Here is a 15,194-nt window from a genome sequence, read left to right as displayed (position 1 = left end):
ATGGAAAGCTGGAAACTTCAGCATGCAACATGGGGGTCAAAGGGTCACGTATGGTGTTTCAGCTTTTATTTCAAGAATACTAATGTTATTTGAAGACAATTTGGTAATTTCTGTGTTCCCCAGATTGTGCAATAATTCAGGCTGGTTTTACCGCAGGGCAGAGCAAATATTTAATGAAGCCGTTTTTGACTGTTGTTACACATTGACAAGATACGTCCATGGTTCATTTGGGTCATCATCTGAAGTTGGGAAATTGAATGCCAAGACTTTCAAAATTCAACCTGGTAAACATCCACTGTCTGCCAACATCAGAGATGTTTGAAAAACTGTCCTGAAGTGCTACCCTTTGTCCACAAGATGGCAACATTGAACTGACTATTCGTATGTAAGTATTGTTTGTCCATGTCTCACAATCTTGTACTGTTAATGTGTCCAGGTGATTATGTATATATAGAGACTATAATTAAAACATGTAGCCTAATGCATGTTTGCACTAATGTGCTCCTGTACCATATCAAACACCATTTTCTTTTGTAAACACATCAAAACAAGCCTTGCGTCCTCGCACAGGAAGTTTTTAACTGTTGCACCTAATGATCTGTCATGTGATCTAGGAGATGTTTGCTGAGTCTGCATTACTTTGTTCTTCAAAAGGAGGGAGTGAAATCTGTATAACACCCCCCCCCCCCCCAAAAAAAAATAAAAGAGAGAAGAGACTATATCTCAATGAAGAGAGAGGAAAGCACTACTGCATTTAAAAGTAGACACGTCTTTTTTAAGATAATTCTTTAATCAAATTAGCTAATCATTCATGATCAAGTGAGCCATTATGCATGGATTCAGAAATGTGGCAGAGGTGAAAAAAAATGACTGCGTTTATCCATCTGAGAGAGTAAAGCCAGAGAATACTCAGAATGTTGACACGTATTTTCTGCTGACTTAAATAAACACCGTCGTGCTATTCCCCGTTGTGTCCAGAGTCAATGTGGGGGCCTGCCCTGTCCTCGTTCTTCCACTCTATCTGCAAGCTGAACTGGGGTAGTCGAGGGGCAATGTGGTCATGGCCTGCTGGAGAGGCCCAAGTATGTGCTGAAGTCACAACTTTTACGAGGTTCGGCAGTTTCCTCCCAGCTTTCTCAGGAAACCAGAGGGTAGGTAAGGTGCTTGGCCAATATTTCTCCTGACTAGAAAGACTTCCTGTTTTTTCTGGGGGGAGGGAGGTTGGAACTGTGTGGAAACACTTGTGGGGTAGCGCTTCGCTCCGTTTTACTGTTATTTACACACTGCATCCCGTAGAATCTTATCATCATCATGTGCAACAGAATATGATGACGTTACTTCCTGCACTGCCACTTGTGCAACTGCTTGAATGATGTATTTTTAGCCTGAAATGGACAAGAGTTGTGATTGCAGCTGAGAGTTAAATGAACAGAGGGGATAAAATCTAAGACTACCTCAATTATACTGTAAGTGGCTATCTTAGGGTCTGGCTGCGGTGGCAGCCGGTTCCAGGAATCACGCCCGAAATGCGTTGTGTTTGGATTGTGGCCTTCCTGTCATAAACGAAGGAAAGGACACCATTAGATTGTCTCTGTCAGCATTCTGTCATAAAGATAAATCCTCTAATGTGCCATCCGTACTGTTTCTTGAATGAAGGGGTGTCCCAAACCTTTCCCTGTCGCACCAGAATCGCTGCTGCCGTGAGTCTAAATTGCACATGAGTAAGTAGAACATGTCCAACATGTCCTCCTGCATTCATGTGTGCGGTTGTGCTGGATCTACGACAGATGATGAATCACAGACAGAAGAACAAGGAACCAAATCTTTATTCCCACGTCATGAGGCGGTAATGCTGCATCAGGGAAACACTGGAAAATAGATTGGTAACATTCTTAAAATCTGACTACAGGAAAAAACATTTTGCTACGACTAATGCTTTTATCTTTAGTATATGAATACTGTTGCATTGATAGACATGAGAGCAGTAAACACATCTAAAACAAATGACATTCCAAACATGAGAACATGTTATGAAAAAGATTATTCTCATGCTTGGCGACTGCAGGGCAAAACAGGCTCTCATCGAGCGAATTATCTGGTTTCTGTGGGACTCATCTCCACAAAAAACCAGCCTCAGTCAGCAGAAGGCAGGATACAAAGCCAGGAAGAACGTCCTTCCTCTGTCCTTTTCCCTCTCATTTCTGAAATCTCATCCCATACAGTGTACTGTACATCTCCTAAACATCAGACATGAATTGTGTTTGAGTGCCCAAAAATATGATCCGTTTAGAGTCTCTGAGGTGCCAGAACTACATAAATATGACTCGGATCTGGGTTGAAGAAGGCGCAGATGTGATTATTACATCTGGCTGCTCTCATGTGGTGGTTGGCTGGCTCTGTGATTTGAGTCATTATGGCACCAACAGGTTAACAAAAAGTGGCTGAGTTGTCATGTGTCAAATACGAAAATTCACGTGAAATTTCATATTATATACAAATATATGTGTATAACGACGAATGGAAATGAACAGATTTAAAGTTCACCGCATGAAATCTGAGCATATGAGCAGTGAAAGTCATATCTTATAACTTTTTCTGTGTTATGGATTCTGTTGCTCTTTGTGATATAAACATAGGAACAGATTTGCTGAACTGAGGAACACAGACACCACAGCGTCACCTGTCGGAGGTATACGTCAGGGTTTAAGTTACCATCAGTCGTTTAAAAGTCCTCTGAAAAGTCCACGGTGATGCTGTGGCTCGCCATCATAATAGAAACACACATTTAGAGAAGTGAATCCAACCAGTTCACGGGAAGAAGCCACATTGACATCACTCCTCATGTTAGCGCTGATGCCGATGTTGATGTTTAGTCTTGTATAGCTCTTGTTTGTATTGTTTAACTTTCTCTGTTGGCAAAGTTATAGTTCTTTATCTTTTCAACTGTGCCTGCTCCTGCTCAACTACACAGTTCATCTCTTAATTTACCTCAACAAACATCCACTGATGCTTCTGCAAACATGACACAAAACACTTCCTGTGTGGCTTGAGGATTTTCTTCCTGGGAACGTCATTTACTGGCCCTCAGTGTTTAGAACAGCGAATATAAAAACTGTAATTTCATGTCTGAATCATTATATGGTATCAAAGGCAAAATAGACATTCATATTGAGGAAGTTCATGGCCCATTTTCAACCGTCAGTTAACTGCAATAGGACTAGCAGAGGAAATGTAGTGCCTGTCCTTTAAAAAAGAGATGTGTCAGCAAGAGTGCAGCTTTCCCCCCTGGCCTAAGCTCTTCTACCACCTTACTCCTTCTACATTTCATGTTATGATGCTTATTGTACATAACATTTATCTGTGACACCAATATGATATGAATTTGTTTTACAAATTGAAAGTGACCCATTCTTGCTGGCAGAGGAAGGTAGAATACAATATTGTCATGGATTTCTCTGCCACAAATGTTCAGTTGAACATTGCCGTTTTCGACCCCGTCTGCCCCGTTACAAAATAGAAAAGAAAGGCAATCATATCTTTCAAATTAATTTACTTATTTAATTTCAAACAATATTTCTACTGTTAAGCAGCAGCTTAATTGGAAAGTAGCTGTATTGGAAAATTAAAGCTGCACAAACTGATTTTCTTTGGCTACTTGAGCACAGTGGAAACAAGCTGTGAACACAACATTGACATACATTTATTTTTCCTTTTTAAGATGATGTGGCTTGTGAGCCAGTAGCTTATTGACACATCCAGCAAATGCAATATTAACATTAATTTTGTGTGTTTGGCATGTTTAGTTTCCACTCTCATCTTAGCTATGTTTTGGTCTAAAAACTTCTGAGGGAAATATCTGGCTGGTAGAGCAGTGGGTTACAGGGCTTTTTGTTGCTGAAACAGTGGCTTGCTGCTGCTGAAAATTATGCTATCCCAGAGTGACACAAAACAGTAACGATGAAGTTTGGGACCCTAAAACCAAAACAAGGAGCTTAGAACCATGGAGTCCCATAGAGATGAGAGGAGCTGCAGACTCGGATGATGGTTCTCTGTGGCTTCATCACTAAGAGCCCTTTGTCATTAAGCCAGTTAATTTAAAGGCACACATACCTGTGATTTCAAAATCTGTTCATTTCTTTCTGCATCTTCTCTGCCGAAAAAGTATTTTACACATTGAATTGGAACTCTCTGTTCGGGATACGACACAGATTTGACAAGAATGCCGTTCAGTTCACAAATGGTCACAGTTGCTACCAATTGATTCACATACAATTGTACACAGCACAGGGCAGCCATGCAAAAATGCCCACTCTCTCCATCACTTTATGCTCTTTTTATCGAACCTCTTGCTGCTGCAATACCTCAGAACGACAAGGGAATACCTCAGAATGAGAAATGAATCCAAAACCACAACAAGATCAGTCTGTATGCAGATGATCTAATGCACTGGTGGAACCAGGGGGGGCAAAAACGAGAGGAAGTTCCATATTGGCTGCCATTCACATTGGACAAAATATGATTGAGTGCCCTCTAGGGTGCCCTTTCATGCAATAAATTATGACATTATGTGCCCTTTAGAGCAAGACAATTTAATAATGTGTCTTAATGAGGGCCCTTCTAGTGGAGAAAACGTGATGCAGTGCCCTATAAGGTGCGCTTACAATGGTCTAAACTTGATGTTCCCTATATGGGTGCCCTTTCCAATGGAAAAGGGTGCCGTTATGAAGTGGCCTATATGTCGCCCATATATGACAGTGCCCTAAAGGCTCCCCTTTCCAGCAGAGAAAATGGGATGCAGTGCTGTATATGTTACTCCTACAGGTGACAAAACATGATGAAGTCAGTGGCGGCCAGCCGTAGTCAAATTTGTTGCACCATAGACTCATAACAAACCCAAAAATATTTTTACACTTCTCATAGCAAAATCAAAGATATCTAAAGGGGAGCTCAAACCAAACATGACGCAAATTATTGGTGCGACTATAGATACAACGTCAATGCTAAGACGCGACTAGACACATAGTTTATTTGTGTTTTGCAGAGCAGCTCTCAGACTGTCACCCAGCAGCGCACTTTTCAGAAGAAGCTACTTTTCCCCATTTTTATACGTGTATGTGGGAGGGGGTCAGTGTCCATATAACACATGTATGTGTTGTAAGGCTACAGCACACAATTGTTGACAAGAGCATAAAGTCCTTCATAGATCTAGTAATTTGCTATCAAAGTTCACCAGATGATGGATTTAACTTTAAAATGCCCCCGGACCCCCCAAGAGGGTGTGATGGCCACCACCCATAGTCTCTCAGAAACCGATGACAAACACTGTGGGTGCACTTACAATGGGATAAACTTAAGTGCCCTCTTAGATGCCCTTCAATGTAAGAAGACAATTTCATCATACTTGATGCATTATAGCTTTTTGCGCATTGGTGGGTGTGCAGTATGTGCCCTTTTTATTTTTCTGCCCCTGCCCCTCAAACAGCCTGAGTCCGCCACTGATCTAATGCTTTATCTCTCTCCCCATTCCCACCATTAATATTAAGAATCTGGGCATAAACATTCCAGCCTAAACTTCACTCCATTTAAAAAAACAACTGATGATGGTAGACTTACCGGTGAGGTGAACCAGAAGAATGCCGTTCAGTTCACAAATGGTCACAGTTGCTACCAATTGATTCACATACAATTGTACACAGCACAGGGCAGCCACGCAAAAATGCCCACTCTCTCCATCACTTTATGCTCTTTTTATTGAACCTCTTGCTGCTGCAATAGCTCAGAACGACAACATTAAGGGAATCCAAAACCACAACAAGATCGGCCTGTATGCAGATGATCTAGTGCTTTATCCCTCTCCCCATTCCCACCGTTAATATTAAGTACCTGGGCATAAACTTTTCCACCTAAACTTTACTCCATTTATAAAAACAACTGATGATGGTAGACTTACCTCTCTAATTAATTGGCATTATTGGAACCACACACACACACACACACACACACACAAAATCTTATTAATTACCTGATTCTGGCCCAGCACATCACTAAATTGTTTGCTGACTAAACTTCATAACAGGCACAAAACAATTACCTGGTCACATTGCAGAAACACATATCACAACTTCTAACATCTTGTGAATTCAAATTCGTCCAGACCATCTCCATAATCATAACTTGTGGTCAGGAGTAGAGCTTTGACAGAGTAAAAGGCACGTAGAGGTGCTGAGTTGGGGAACCATCATTGGTAAAAAAAACCCAAAAACAAACAGTGAGTTGTACCACAAACGAAATCAAACCAACCATTTTTCTTGTCTTTCTTTTTTTCATGACCCACTTACTTCAGCAGGGCGATGTGGCCGGCGGGGCTGTGTTCCTACGCGTGAAGAGGGACCGCCCCCCTCCCGGCCGAGATGCGCAGTGCCCCGGCTCCATGTCAGCCAGTGAAGGGTTCAACTGGGAGTCCGCAGGCAGCCTCTGCTCTCTGTCCACTGCGTTCGGCGGAAAGCGTCGGACTCCTGCGCCTTTTTCCCGGAGCTCTGTTTGACTTGGTTTTTTTCTTCCTCCGCTCACCTCGGACCGGGGCCGCGGCGGCATCGCGCGAACCGAACGGACAAACGACAACAACTCCAGACAAATAGACCCATCGCCGCCCCGAGCAGCGGGACCTCGCCATCCCCCTGCGCGCTCCCACCCAGGTACGGCGTTGTGCTTCACTGTACTTTCCATTCGTTAGTTCCGTCTCCCCGGGCTGGCCAGTCGCCTCCAGAGTAGTTCCAGTGTGGAAAAGTCACTTATGTGGACTGAGCCTCAGTGAAAAACTACACGTCAAGTTTGTCTCTGTCTCAAACAGTCGTCGACGACGCATCATCTCGGGACGTTGAACTAAATTCTCTTTTTTTTCTCCCCCTTTTCATTTTCTCACTAAACTCTTGGTTCTATTCTGTCTCGACTGAGTTTTTCTGCCCATGTTCGTTTTCCTTTCAGATCACTGGGGCTTCAACCAAACAACATCCCCCCCCCCCCTCTTCTTTAATCTTGAGACAATTATGATTTTGAGCATGTTTTTAATGTGCTCCTCCCAACCCACACACATGCCCCAGCCCGAGAGCTGAGAGCTGTTTTCCCTGTTATGTATGAAAGTGTTTGCATGCTCTCTCTGTTCACCAGCGGGCCCTGTGGTATTTCACCATCTCATTCACTTGCAGACTGAGTCATTCCCTGATTTCCTCCAGATGTGCAGCAGTTTACGTTTCCTGACGGCCCAGGATTGTGACATTTCTGCCTTTTCCACTGCTGCTTTATTCTGCTGACAGGCGGGAATTCACCCTCTTTTCTTTTTTTTTTTTTGCTGTGCCAAAGCGTTTTCTTTCTTTTTGGACACTGGCGGATGTCGTGAAAAAAGAAGCAAAGCTCCAGACTTCTCTCTTCATCCTTCATCTGCCGGTCTAGTGACTGCCTCTTGAGCTGTTAAAATGTAATCCTTTAACTTAACTCTGCAATGAAGCGCTGACGTGTTGCCCTTTTTATTAGCCTATGCCTCCAGCCAGCGGGACTCTGACACCACTGCAGGGACTGGACAAGTGCAATCGTGTGTCATGCTTGTGTTAATGGAGCATCACCAAGTGTGTAGGGTTCTTGTTTTTTTTCCACGCTCCCGTGCACAGCAGCAGAAACGGCATCTGAGCACTGCGGGGATTTAAATGTCACCATGGGGATGTTACCCTGGGCTCACGCTGCTCGTTCCCTTGAGCAAACTGGTACTGGCAGATAAAATAAAGAGTTTTTATTGTTTTACAGCTCTGCTGTACAGTAGCTCTTGTGATGCAATCCTCCTTCAAACTGCAACTTAAAGAAAACTCACTTGACAAAGAAAAGACAATTCTCAAAGCACCCTCCTTTTTTGAATTTACTATACTTGTCATTTTGTGATATGATCCGATGGGTTTCATAAAGAGGTTCCTGGATAACACATCTGTAATCTCATCCGGTACACCTCTCATTTCCTTTATGAATCAAATTAATTGCCAATCTGATTTAGTTCATCATAAACAACAGAGTAAATAGTCTTATATATAGTCTTTTCTATATTCTAATCTATATGCTCGAGGAAAGTTTTGACCTGATTCCACGTCGCCAATCTATTAAATGTAATGAAAGTTTTTTTTTTATAGGCAGCTTGAAACTGAGAACATTATGAGTAAGTGATCATTCCCAAGGCTCCAATTTTGGTTTATTGTCGCTTAACTGGGCATCACGAGATCTTTTGCTCTGCAAGCGTAAGATTAACCTCAGGTAATAGCTCAACCTTTGCCCACTATGAACCTTTGGTCTCTCCTGCAGAGCTCACAATCTCTTTTTTCACTGGTGTTCTTGTCAGTGTAGCCTGTGGAAGTTGTCCTATAGGTATGTATGTCCCACATATGCACTCCTTTATGCCCTTTTTTTGGTCTGGCTGAACGCATGTCATCAATTACATTTTGTTGCGATTGTTCGATTCATGGTGACGGTGATGTATCTGCACAAATGTAGATTTTTGCTGTTATCATTGCTGAGGAGAAATGGGTGAACCTGTGGCATCTGATCCGCTGTGATGTGACATATCCTGCACAGGGAGTGCGGAGGTGTTTGTGACTGATGTCAGTATACTGCCACTTAAATGGATGGAAATTATGATACATGTGTGACTAGCATGTTGCTATAGTCTGAGCCACCAGCTTGCACGGCTCGCCGGATATTAACAGGGGGAACACATCACATGATGTGGCAGGGTGATTACAAAATGTCTTTTCCTTCTGTCCATCCGCACTTTTATTGTGATACTGGGTTATTCCATCAAAATGAATATAGAGTTCAGTGACGGGACAGCAGGACATTTATGAAGAGGTGACTGTGAGCACTGCCCTCTTCGTCTTAAGGCTTATTCAGTCCTTTACAGGTTCCAACAACTCACACAGCTTTTATAATGCTGGGTTAAAGTGTGTGTTTTCTGTGCTTTTTGTTAACAAGGCTATGCTATTTTATGGGTCATATGTGTTGTTATGCTTCTCCCCCTGAAGGATGTTTCTGTGGTTGTAAATGTTTACTGTGGATAGTTAAAAGAATATGATTGTTTATGATGTGCAGCTTCTTACTAAAAACTTTTCTAGTAGTCACAAAATATGTTAATTATCTTCATTTACAGTGCTTGTTTTTACCAAGAATAAGTGAGTAATAACCACTCATATTCTTCTTTTTTGTCTCCTCCCCCCCCCCCCCCAACACTGTTCCACTTCACTTTTTCTGTTCCAGATAAAATAACACGAGGAGCATGTGTGGGTGTTAAGAGTCATCTGCTTGGTTTGACCACCCCTGAACGCGGAGCCGCCGTCTGCCTTACCCCTGACCGTCCACTTGTCCAGTGAGGCTCTCTCTCCCCGCCATGTCTGCAGAGGTGGCGAGCAGCGCGCCCGTCCCTGCCGAGCCCGGCGTCTCCTCCCCGTCCACAGGCTCAACCTCCAACACCCCCCCGGCCTCCCCTGCAACAGCCACATCCAAGGTGCCGTTCAAGAAGGAGAAGAAGAAAGGTGAACGATGGGAGAAAAACACGATCATGCCTTCATTAAGACTTTAAAATGAACTATTTATTTATAAGAATATTTTTTACCAAAAACATCTACCCTCCTTTTTCTTTTCTTTTTTGTAAAGTTCCAGAGAAGACAGATGAGTACCTGCTGGGCAGGTTTCAAGGGGATGGAGTGAGGTACAAGGCCAAACTGATTGGCGTCGATGATGTTCAGGAGGCCCGGGGAGACAAGATGTGCCAGGACTCCATGATGAAGCTTAAGGTGCAGCACGAGAGCAGAGACTTACCCTGCCAGCTTTGAAAGAATGTTAAGAGAATGGCTAAAGGTGGTGGTGTCTGACAAACATGCTCATTTGCTACTGTATCGTGGCTCGTCAGGGACTATTCTTTCCATGTGTTGCAGTGGCTGAAGAACACCTGTAGATGTGTCCTTGCTGCAGGGGGCGACAGTGTGCAGGAACTTTACAGAGCCTCAAATCTGCAGTCATGTTTTGTTTACTTCAACGTTGAACGAAAAATCATTTTTTTCTCTCTCCAGGGCATGGCAGTAGCTGCTCGGTCCCAAGGCAAGCACAAACAGAGGATCTGGGTCAACATTTCCATGTCGGGGATCAAGATCATTGACGAGAAGTCGGGAGTGAGTTCCCCCCCCCCCACCACTGTCGGATCACAAACTGGAGTGCACGCGGTTGTAGTTGCATTGCTAACGAAGCCTGTGTCCTCGTCACGCAGGTGATCGAACACGAGCACGTGGTGAATAAGATCTCCTTCATCGCCAGAGATGTGACGGACAACAGGGCGTTTGGATATGTGTGCGGCGCAGAGGGACAGCATCAGTTCTTTGCCATCAAGACTGCACAACAGGTGATGACACTCGCCGACCGGCACACGGACACGTGAGGAAAAAGAAACGCAGGCGTTCTCACCATCCTGTCCTTTCTGCCTCCATAACAGGCAGAGCCCCTGGTCATTGATCTGAAAGATCTCTTCCAGGTGATCTTCAACACGAGGAAGAAGGAGGCAGAGGCCTTGCAGAAGGTAACTGGCTTAGGGGCTTTTGACTTTAAAACTGGAAAAAGTATTTTTTTTTTAATTTCCTTTTCAAAAGTTGGACGGTGAGAACATTTTCTTTCTCAAAAGCTTTTGGTTTGTTCATCTGGGAGGGCTGACAGGATACACACTGTATATACGTCTCGTATGCCAACACTGCCTCTCTGTGCTCTCTCAGGGAATCACATCTTCCCCCTGAAATGACGTGAAATGACACACGCCTCAGGAAATTCAAAAAAATAAGCACAGCCATTAACAGTCTCCTTCTGTTTACAGGGTGAAAATGGCAGTGTGGTAGTTGAGGTAAGCACTTGGAAGCACTCTGGGGTTTTTTTTTCAAATAGTTTCTCTCTCTCTCTCTCTCTCTCTCTCTCTCCCTTGATTCAACCTTCAGTTTCTCTGTTTTGTTTTCAGAATGGAAATGATGCCTTGTTAAATATGGACAGTGACGTGAAAACCACCCAAGTAAGAGTTACTCCGCTGTTTGCTGCCCGACATTGAAAAAAATATCACAGTTATAGTGGTTTTAATAGCTGGATGAATACGGTATGTTTCTATTTCCTTTTGACATCCAGCCAGTGGAGCAGCTTGACCTTTTTGGAGCCATGTCAACCCCCCCAGACATCCAGGCTCCAAATGTAAGTGTGGTGCCACAGTGTCAAATGTCCCCTTTATCCACTGCATAGTGGAATTATACTTGGTCTGTGAAGTGCAGCTCGGTGTTTACAGTCCTATATTTACTTTGTATACTTTTTACACAGTTCAATAACTACAATAGGCGCCATCCGGTGTTTTCTCTAAAGTAGGATTTTCTTTGGAAAGCAAAAAAATAATTAATAATATTGATACAGTAAGTGCAATAATAGAAATCTGGTTTGCTACATGCTCCACTGAATAACCTCCGAAGTCATTCCTTTTCTGTGTGTAAACTCAATTCTAAAAAGACCACAGTTTTGTGTTAACATTTAAACAAAAATATTCTTTAAAATGATTTGTCAATTTTATGATTGGCGCAAAAACACCCTTTCAAGAATTGAGTTTATGCTCCATGTTTACCAATCTCATTGTTGAACGTTAAACCTTTTAAAGCTGCTACTAGCAGAATCTATAAAACAGATTTGTATTGAATTTGCTGACCCCTGGTGTTCAAAAATTGTAGTGTTGCACAGCACTGCTGCTGAGACAGCTGGTCGCGTTGCAAGTGCTGACTCTAGCATATTTATACTCCCTGGCAAGCAAGTGAGAATTTTGGTCACAACTTCATTTTCTGAACTGGAAGAGGGTCAATCACATTCCAGAGTCCATCAAGTCTAATTCAACATTGATATTAAATATTCAGGTAGCAGCTTTAAATCTCCACGTCTTTTCACACCACGTGATTCATTTTGCATTGTGTTAACACGTGTGTTAATCTCCTTTTGCAGACGTGATTCATAAATCTTTTTTTCTCTCTCTCTCTCTCCCCCACTGTACCTTCACATGTTAACCAGGACTCAAATGATATTCTCTTGCTGGACTTTTCCGCCGAAGTTGACAGCAATCAGAATTGCATTAAGGGAAACTCCTTTCTTACTTCCTGTGCCCCTGACCCTAGGGAGTCTCCTCAGACAGAGAATCCCTTTTCCTCGCCGTTTGGTTACTTTCCAACCCCAGACAATGACCCTTTCAGAGATGACCCCCTTTCTAAATCACCCGACAATTCACAGATATTCCTCACCACCGGTCAACTAAGCACCACTGCTGGCAGCACTAACAAGATAATCATGAACGGTAGTTTCAATGGAAACTCTGAACACTTTGGTCAGCAGATGAACGGGTTAACCAGCAAGACCATGATCCTTGCTCTCAGTAACGGACAGTGGCCACTAGGTGGCAAAATAACTCAAGGCAGCACAACTACCATGATGGACGGAAATGATTCTGGACCTGTTCTCTCAACCAAAAACCCCTTTTTTGACTCGCCTTCGAACACTTCACCCGTCGCTAACGGCATAGCTCATCACCCACAACCCCCTGCGACTCATAGCAGGGATTCAGTTGTCATAAACCCCCCTCCGCAGAGCTCTAAGGCTGGACGAGGTCGAAGGAGTGCAAAGGTGACATTTCGTAACCAGATAAATCCTAGTTGCATGTGTGATGCCTGAAAATGGGAGTTTCTGTACCTTTTTTTTTCCCCCAAGAGTTGCTAACATCTCTTCTCTGAGCATTTGGGTGGATGCACTGGTGTCAGCAGGATATGTCATGCTGGAGAATGCATTGGGTTTACATGAGATGCGAGGCCTGTAATTTTAGACCTGTGGTTAACCGGCTCGTTGTTTGGATCCGTTCTGTCTTTGTGCATGCACAGGTGGTCACATGCTTCTCTGACTGGCTTTGATACTGTAAATGACACTTTGACTGTCTTGAACTGAACAATCGACTGCACACTCTCTCTCCTCTGCTCTTAATCACTTTTCTAACATTCATGCTTCAGTGAAAAAAAAGCACTGGTGAGTGGAAAAGCATGCATATTTATCAGCTTTCAGGTCAAATAATATTAATTTGTGATATACATTATTAAAGTAAAATCATTTGTTGCTGTAGTTTATGAGTAACCGTGGATATAATGATGTCAATGATCGCAACGTTACTTCATATTTTTGTTGTCATTTTTTGGTGAATAGTCTGCATCAAGTGACCTGTTTGGAGGAGAGCTGTTTGCTGCTCCTGGTCCATCTGAGGGTTCATCTGCTCCAAGTGACTTTTTCAGCTGCACACCTGCCAACTCGGCTCCCTCCTCTTTAGCAGCTCTGGGTAACACACGAGGGGATTTTTTTGGTCTTGGATGCAAATTGGTTTTTCAGGCTTTGTTTCATTCCCTTAAACCTTCTATGTTCATTTTTTTCCACACTCAGGGAATCTTCAGCTCAGTCCTCCACCTACCACAAGTATCCCTGCTGCAGGCATGTGGGGAGCCCCCACCGCTGCACCATCCATGTTTCCTATGCCTGGAATGACAGCTCCAGGCCCTGGGCCCAACTTCCCACAGCCATCTGCCTTTGGTGGTTTACCCATACCACCCGCAGCCTGGGGCCAGCAGGTGCCACCACAGTTTGGCGTCCCGCCCCACGCCTGGGGCCAGCCTCCACCAGCTGGGCCACTTGGTGCTCCAGGATGGGGCCAGCCCGCAATGACCAATCCTTTCCACGCAGGCGCATTCTTGGCAATGGGTGACCATCAAGGTCCGTCACGTCCCCCTCCTAGGCCGCCTGCTAAAGAGGCCCCTCCAAAGGTAGAGAACAGTGCCTTCACAGCATTGGACCCACTTGGAGAAAAAGAGAAGAAGACCGGAAAGGACATGTTCAAAGACTTCCAGCTTGCCAAGCCTCCGGCCATCCCAGCCAGGAAAGGAGAGCTCGGGTCCAACTCTGCTCCGACCTCCAGCGGCTGTGAAGCGGTGGCATTTGATCAGTACTTTTCCAGTAAAGTGGGCCTGGCTCAGGACACTGCAGATCATGATGACTTTGATATCAATCAAATGTCTGCACCAAATGGTAAACCAGCTGCATAATGCACGGAGATAAACTTTGCAAGTTGACGTGTAGATGGCGCTGAGATTTGTCACTAATTGTGTCCTCTTTTGTGTTTAGATGCCCCTAAACTTGCTCCTGTTCCAGCTGCAGCCCCAGCTCTGAGCTTTAACCCTGGTCTCCTTGATGCCTTCACTCCTGCTCCCATCTCAAAAAACTCAGCACCAGGCAACATGTTTGATGATGCATTTGGGGCTCCAAACTCCAGTTCATTTGGCATGCCACCTGTAACTATGGTACATACATTCACAGATTAACCAAAAATTACACTATCACAAGCAGCTCCAGGTGATAATATGTTCATATTTATCAATCTTACAGCAGACTGCTACTGTTGGTCAGACTTCTGGTTCAACAGCTGCTTTTGGGGATCCTTTTGGGAACCCCTTTGCTTGATGACGACTTTGTTCGCAAGTAAGTCATGTCATAGCACAATTCATCTGCTCAGAGTACAGACAATTTTCACAATTTCCTCTTGTTTCCTTTCAGTGGAAATAGAGTAAATGGAGCAAACGGAAGCCTTCACATCACATCGTTGGGACAATCAGCTTCATGCCCGAGACAATCCAGAACTATTCTAACTCTTGTCCCCGATGCACCCTTATTTCTACACCTCTGATGTTTTTGTTGTCTGTCCAATCAGTAGTTCCCTTATTTCTGAAGACCACTGATCTGAGAAGTAAATGTTATGTCATGATCTGCTGAAGAAAGAAACGGGGTGTGTGTGTCTGTGTGTGAGAGAGAGAGAGAGAGAGAGAGAGAGAGAGAGAAGGCATGTCCAAAGAGGCTCACTGCTGATCCTATGTGTATTAAAGAAATAAAAGAATTCACCCATAATGCTGCAAGGTGTTGACAAGTCAATTGTCTTCCTCAAACAGAGTTAGTGAATCAGCAGTTTACTTTACTGTATGATTCAAGAAAATTCAAAGGTCACAGTCACGGTCACAGCATGAGATTACATTTTTAGCTTAATGCTAATAAGTTGGATATACAGTGAAAGCACATATACATCC

The 15,194-nt window shown here is 43.7% G+C and overlaps 1 protein-coding gene across 5 annotated transcripts; it reads left to right on the top strand.

The window, feature by feature from the left end:
- The first annotated feature begins 6,439 nt into the window (after positions 1-6,439).
- dab2 (DAB adaptor protein 2) lies at positions 6,440-15,018 on the top strand. Of its 5 annotated transcripts, none has more exons than XM_047329651.1 (15): positions 6,440-6,695; positions 9,289-9,563; positions 9,691-9,824; positions 10,101-10,199; positions 10,295-10,426; positions 10,517-10,600; positions 10,889-10,915; positions 11,027-11,077; positions 11,188-11,250; positions 12,103-12,708; positions 13,276-13,405; positions 13,507-14,145; positions 14,242-14,417; positions 14,503-14,595; positions 14,671-15,018. In XM_047329651.1, the coding sequence occupies exons 2-14, from the start codon at positions 9,419-9,421 to the stop codon at positions 14,575-14,577; spliced, it is 2,361 nt and encodes a 786-aa protein (XP_047185607.1). In that variant the 5' UTR covers positions 6,440-6,695; positions 9,289-9,418; the 3' UTR covers positions 14,578-14,595; positions 14,671-15,018. The 5 variants fall into 5 exon arrangements, with proteins under 5 accessions (XP_047185607.1, XP_047185606.1, XP_035463116.2 ...); XM_047329650.1 differs by having other exon boundaries at positions 9,685-9,824; positions 14,506-14,595; XM_035607223.2 differs by having other exon boundaries at positions 6,441-6,695; positions 9,685-9,824.
- Positions 15,019-15,194: the final 176 nt, after the last annotated feature.

Source organism: Scophthalmus maximus, chromosome 20 (assembly GCF_022379125.1).
Source record: "Scophthalmus maximus strain ysfricsl-2021 chromosome 20, ASM2237912v1, whole genome shotgun sequence".
NCBI classification, from domain to species: domain Eukaryota; kingdom Metazoa; phylum Chordata; class Actinopteri; order Pleuronectiformes; family Scophthalmidae; genus Scophthalmus; species Scophthalmus maximus.
Note: the sequence above shows the minus strand (reverse complement) of the source record. Positions and strands in the feature narration are given on the sequence as shown.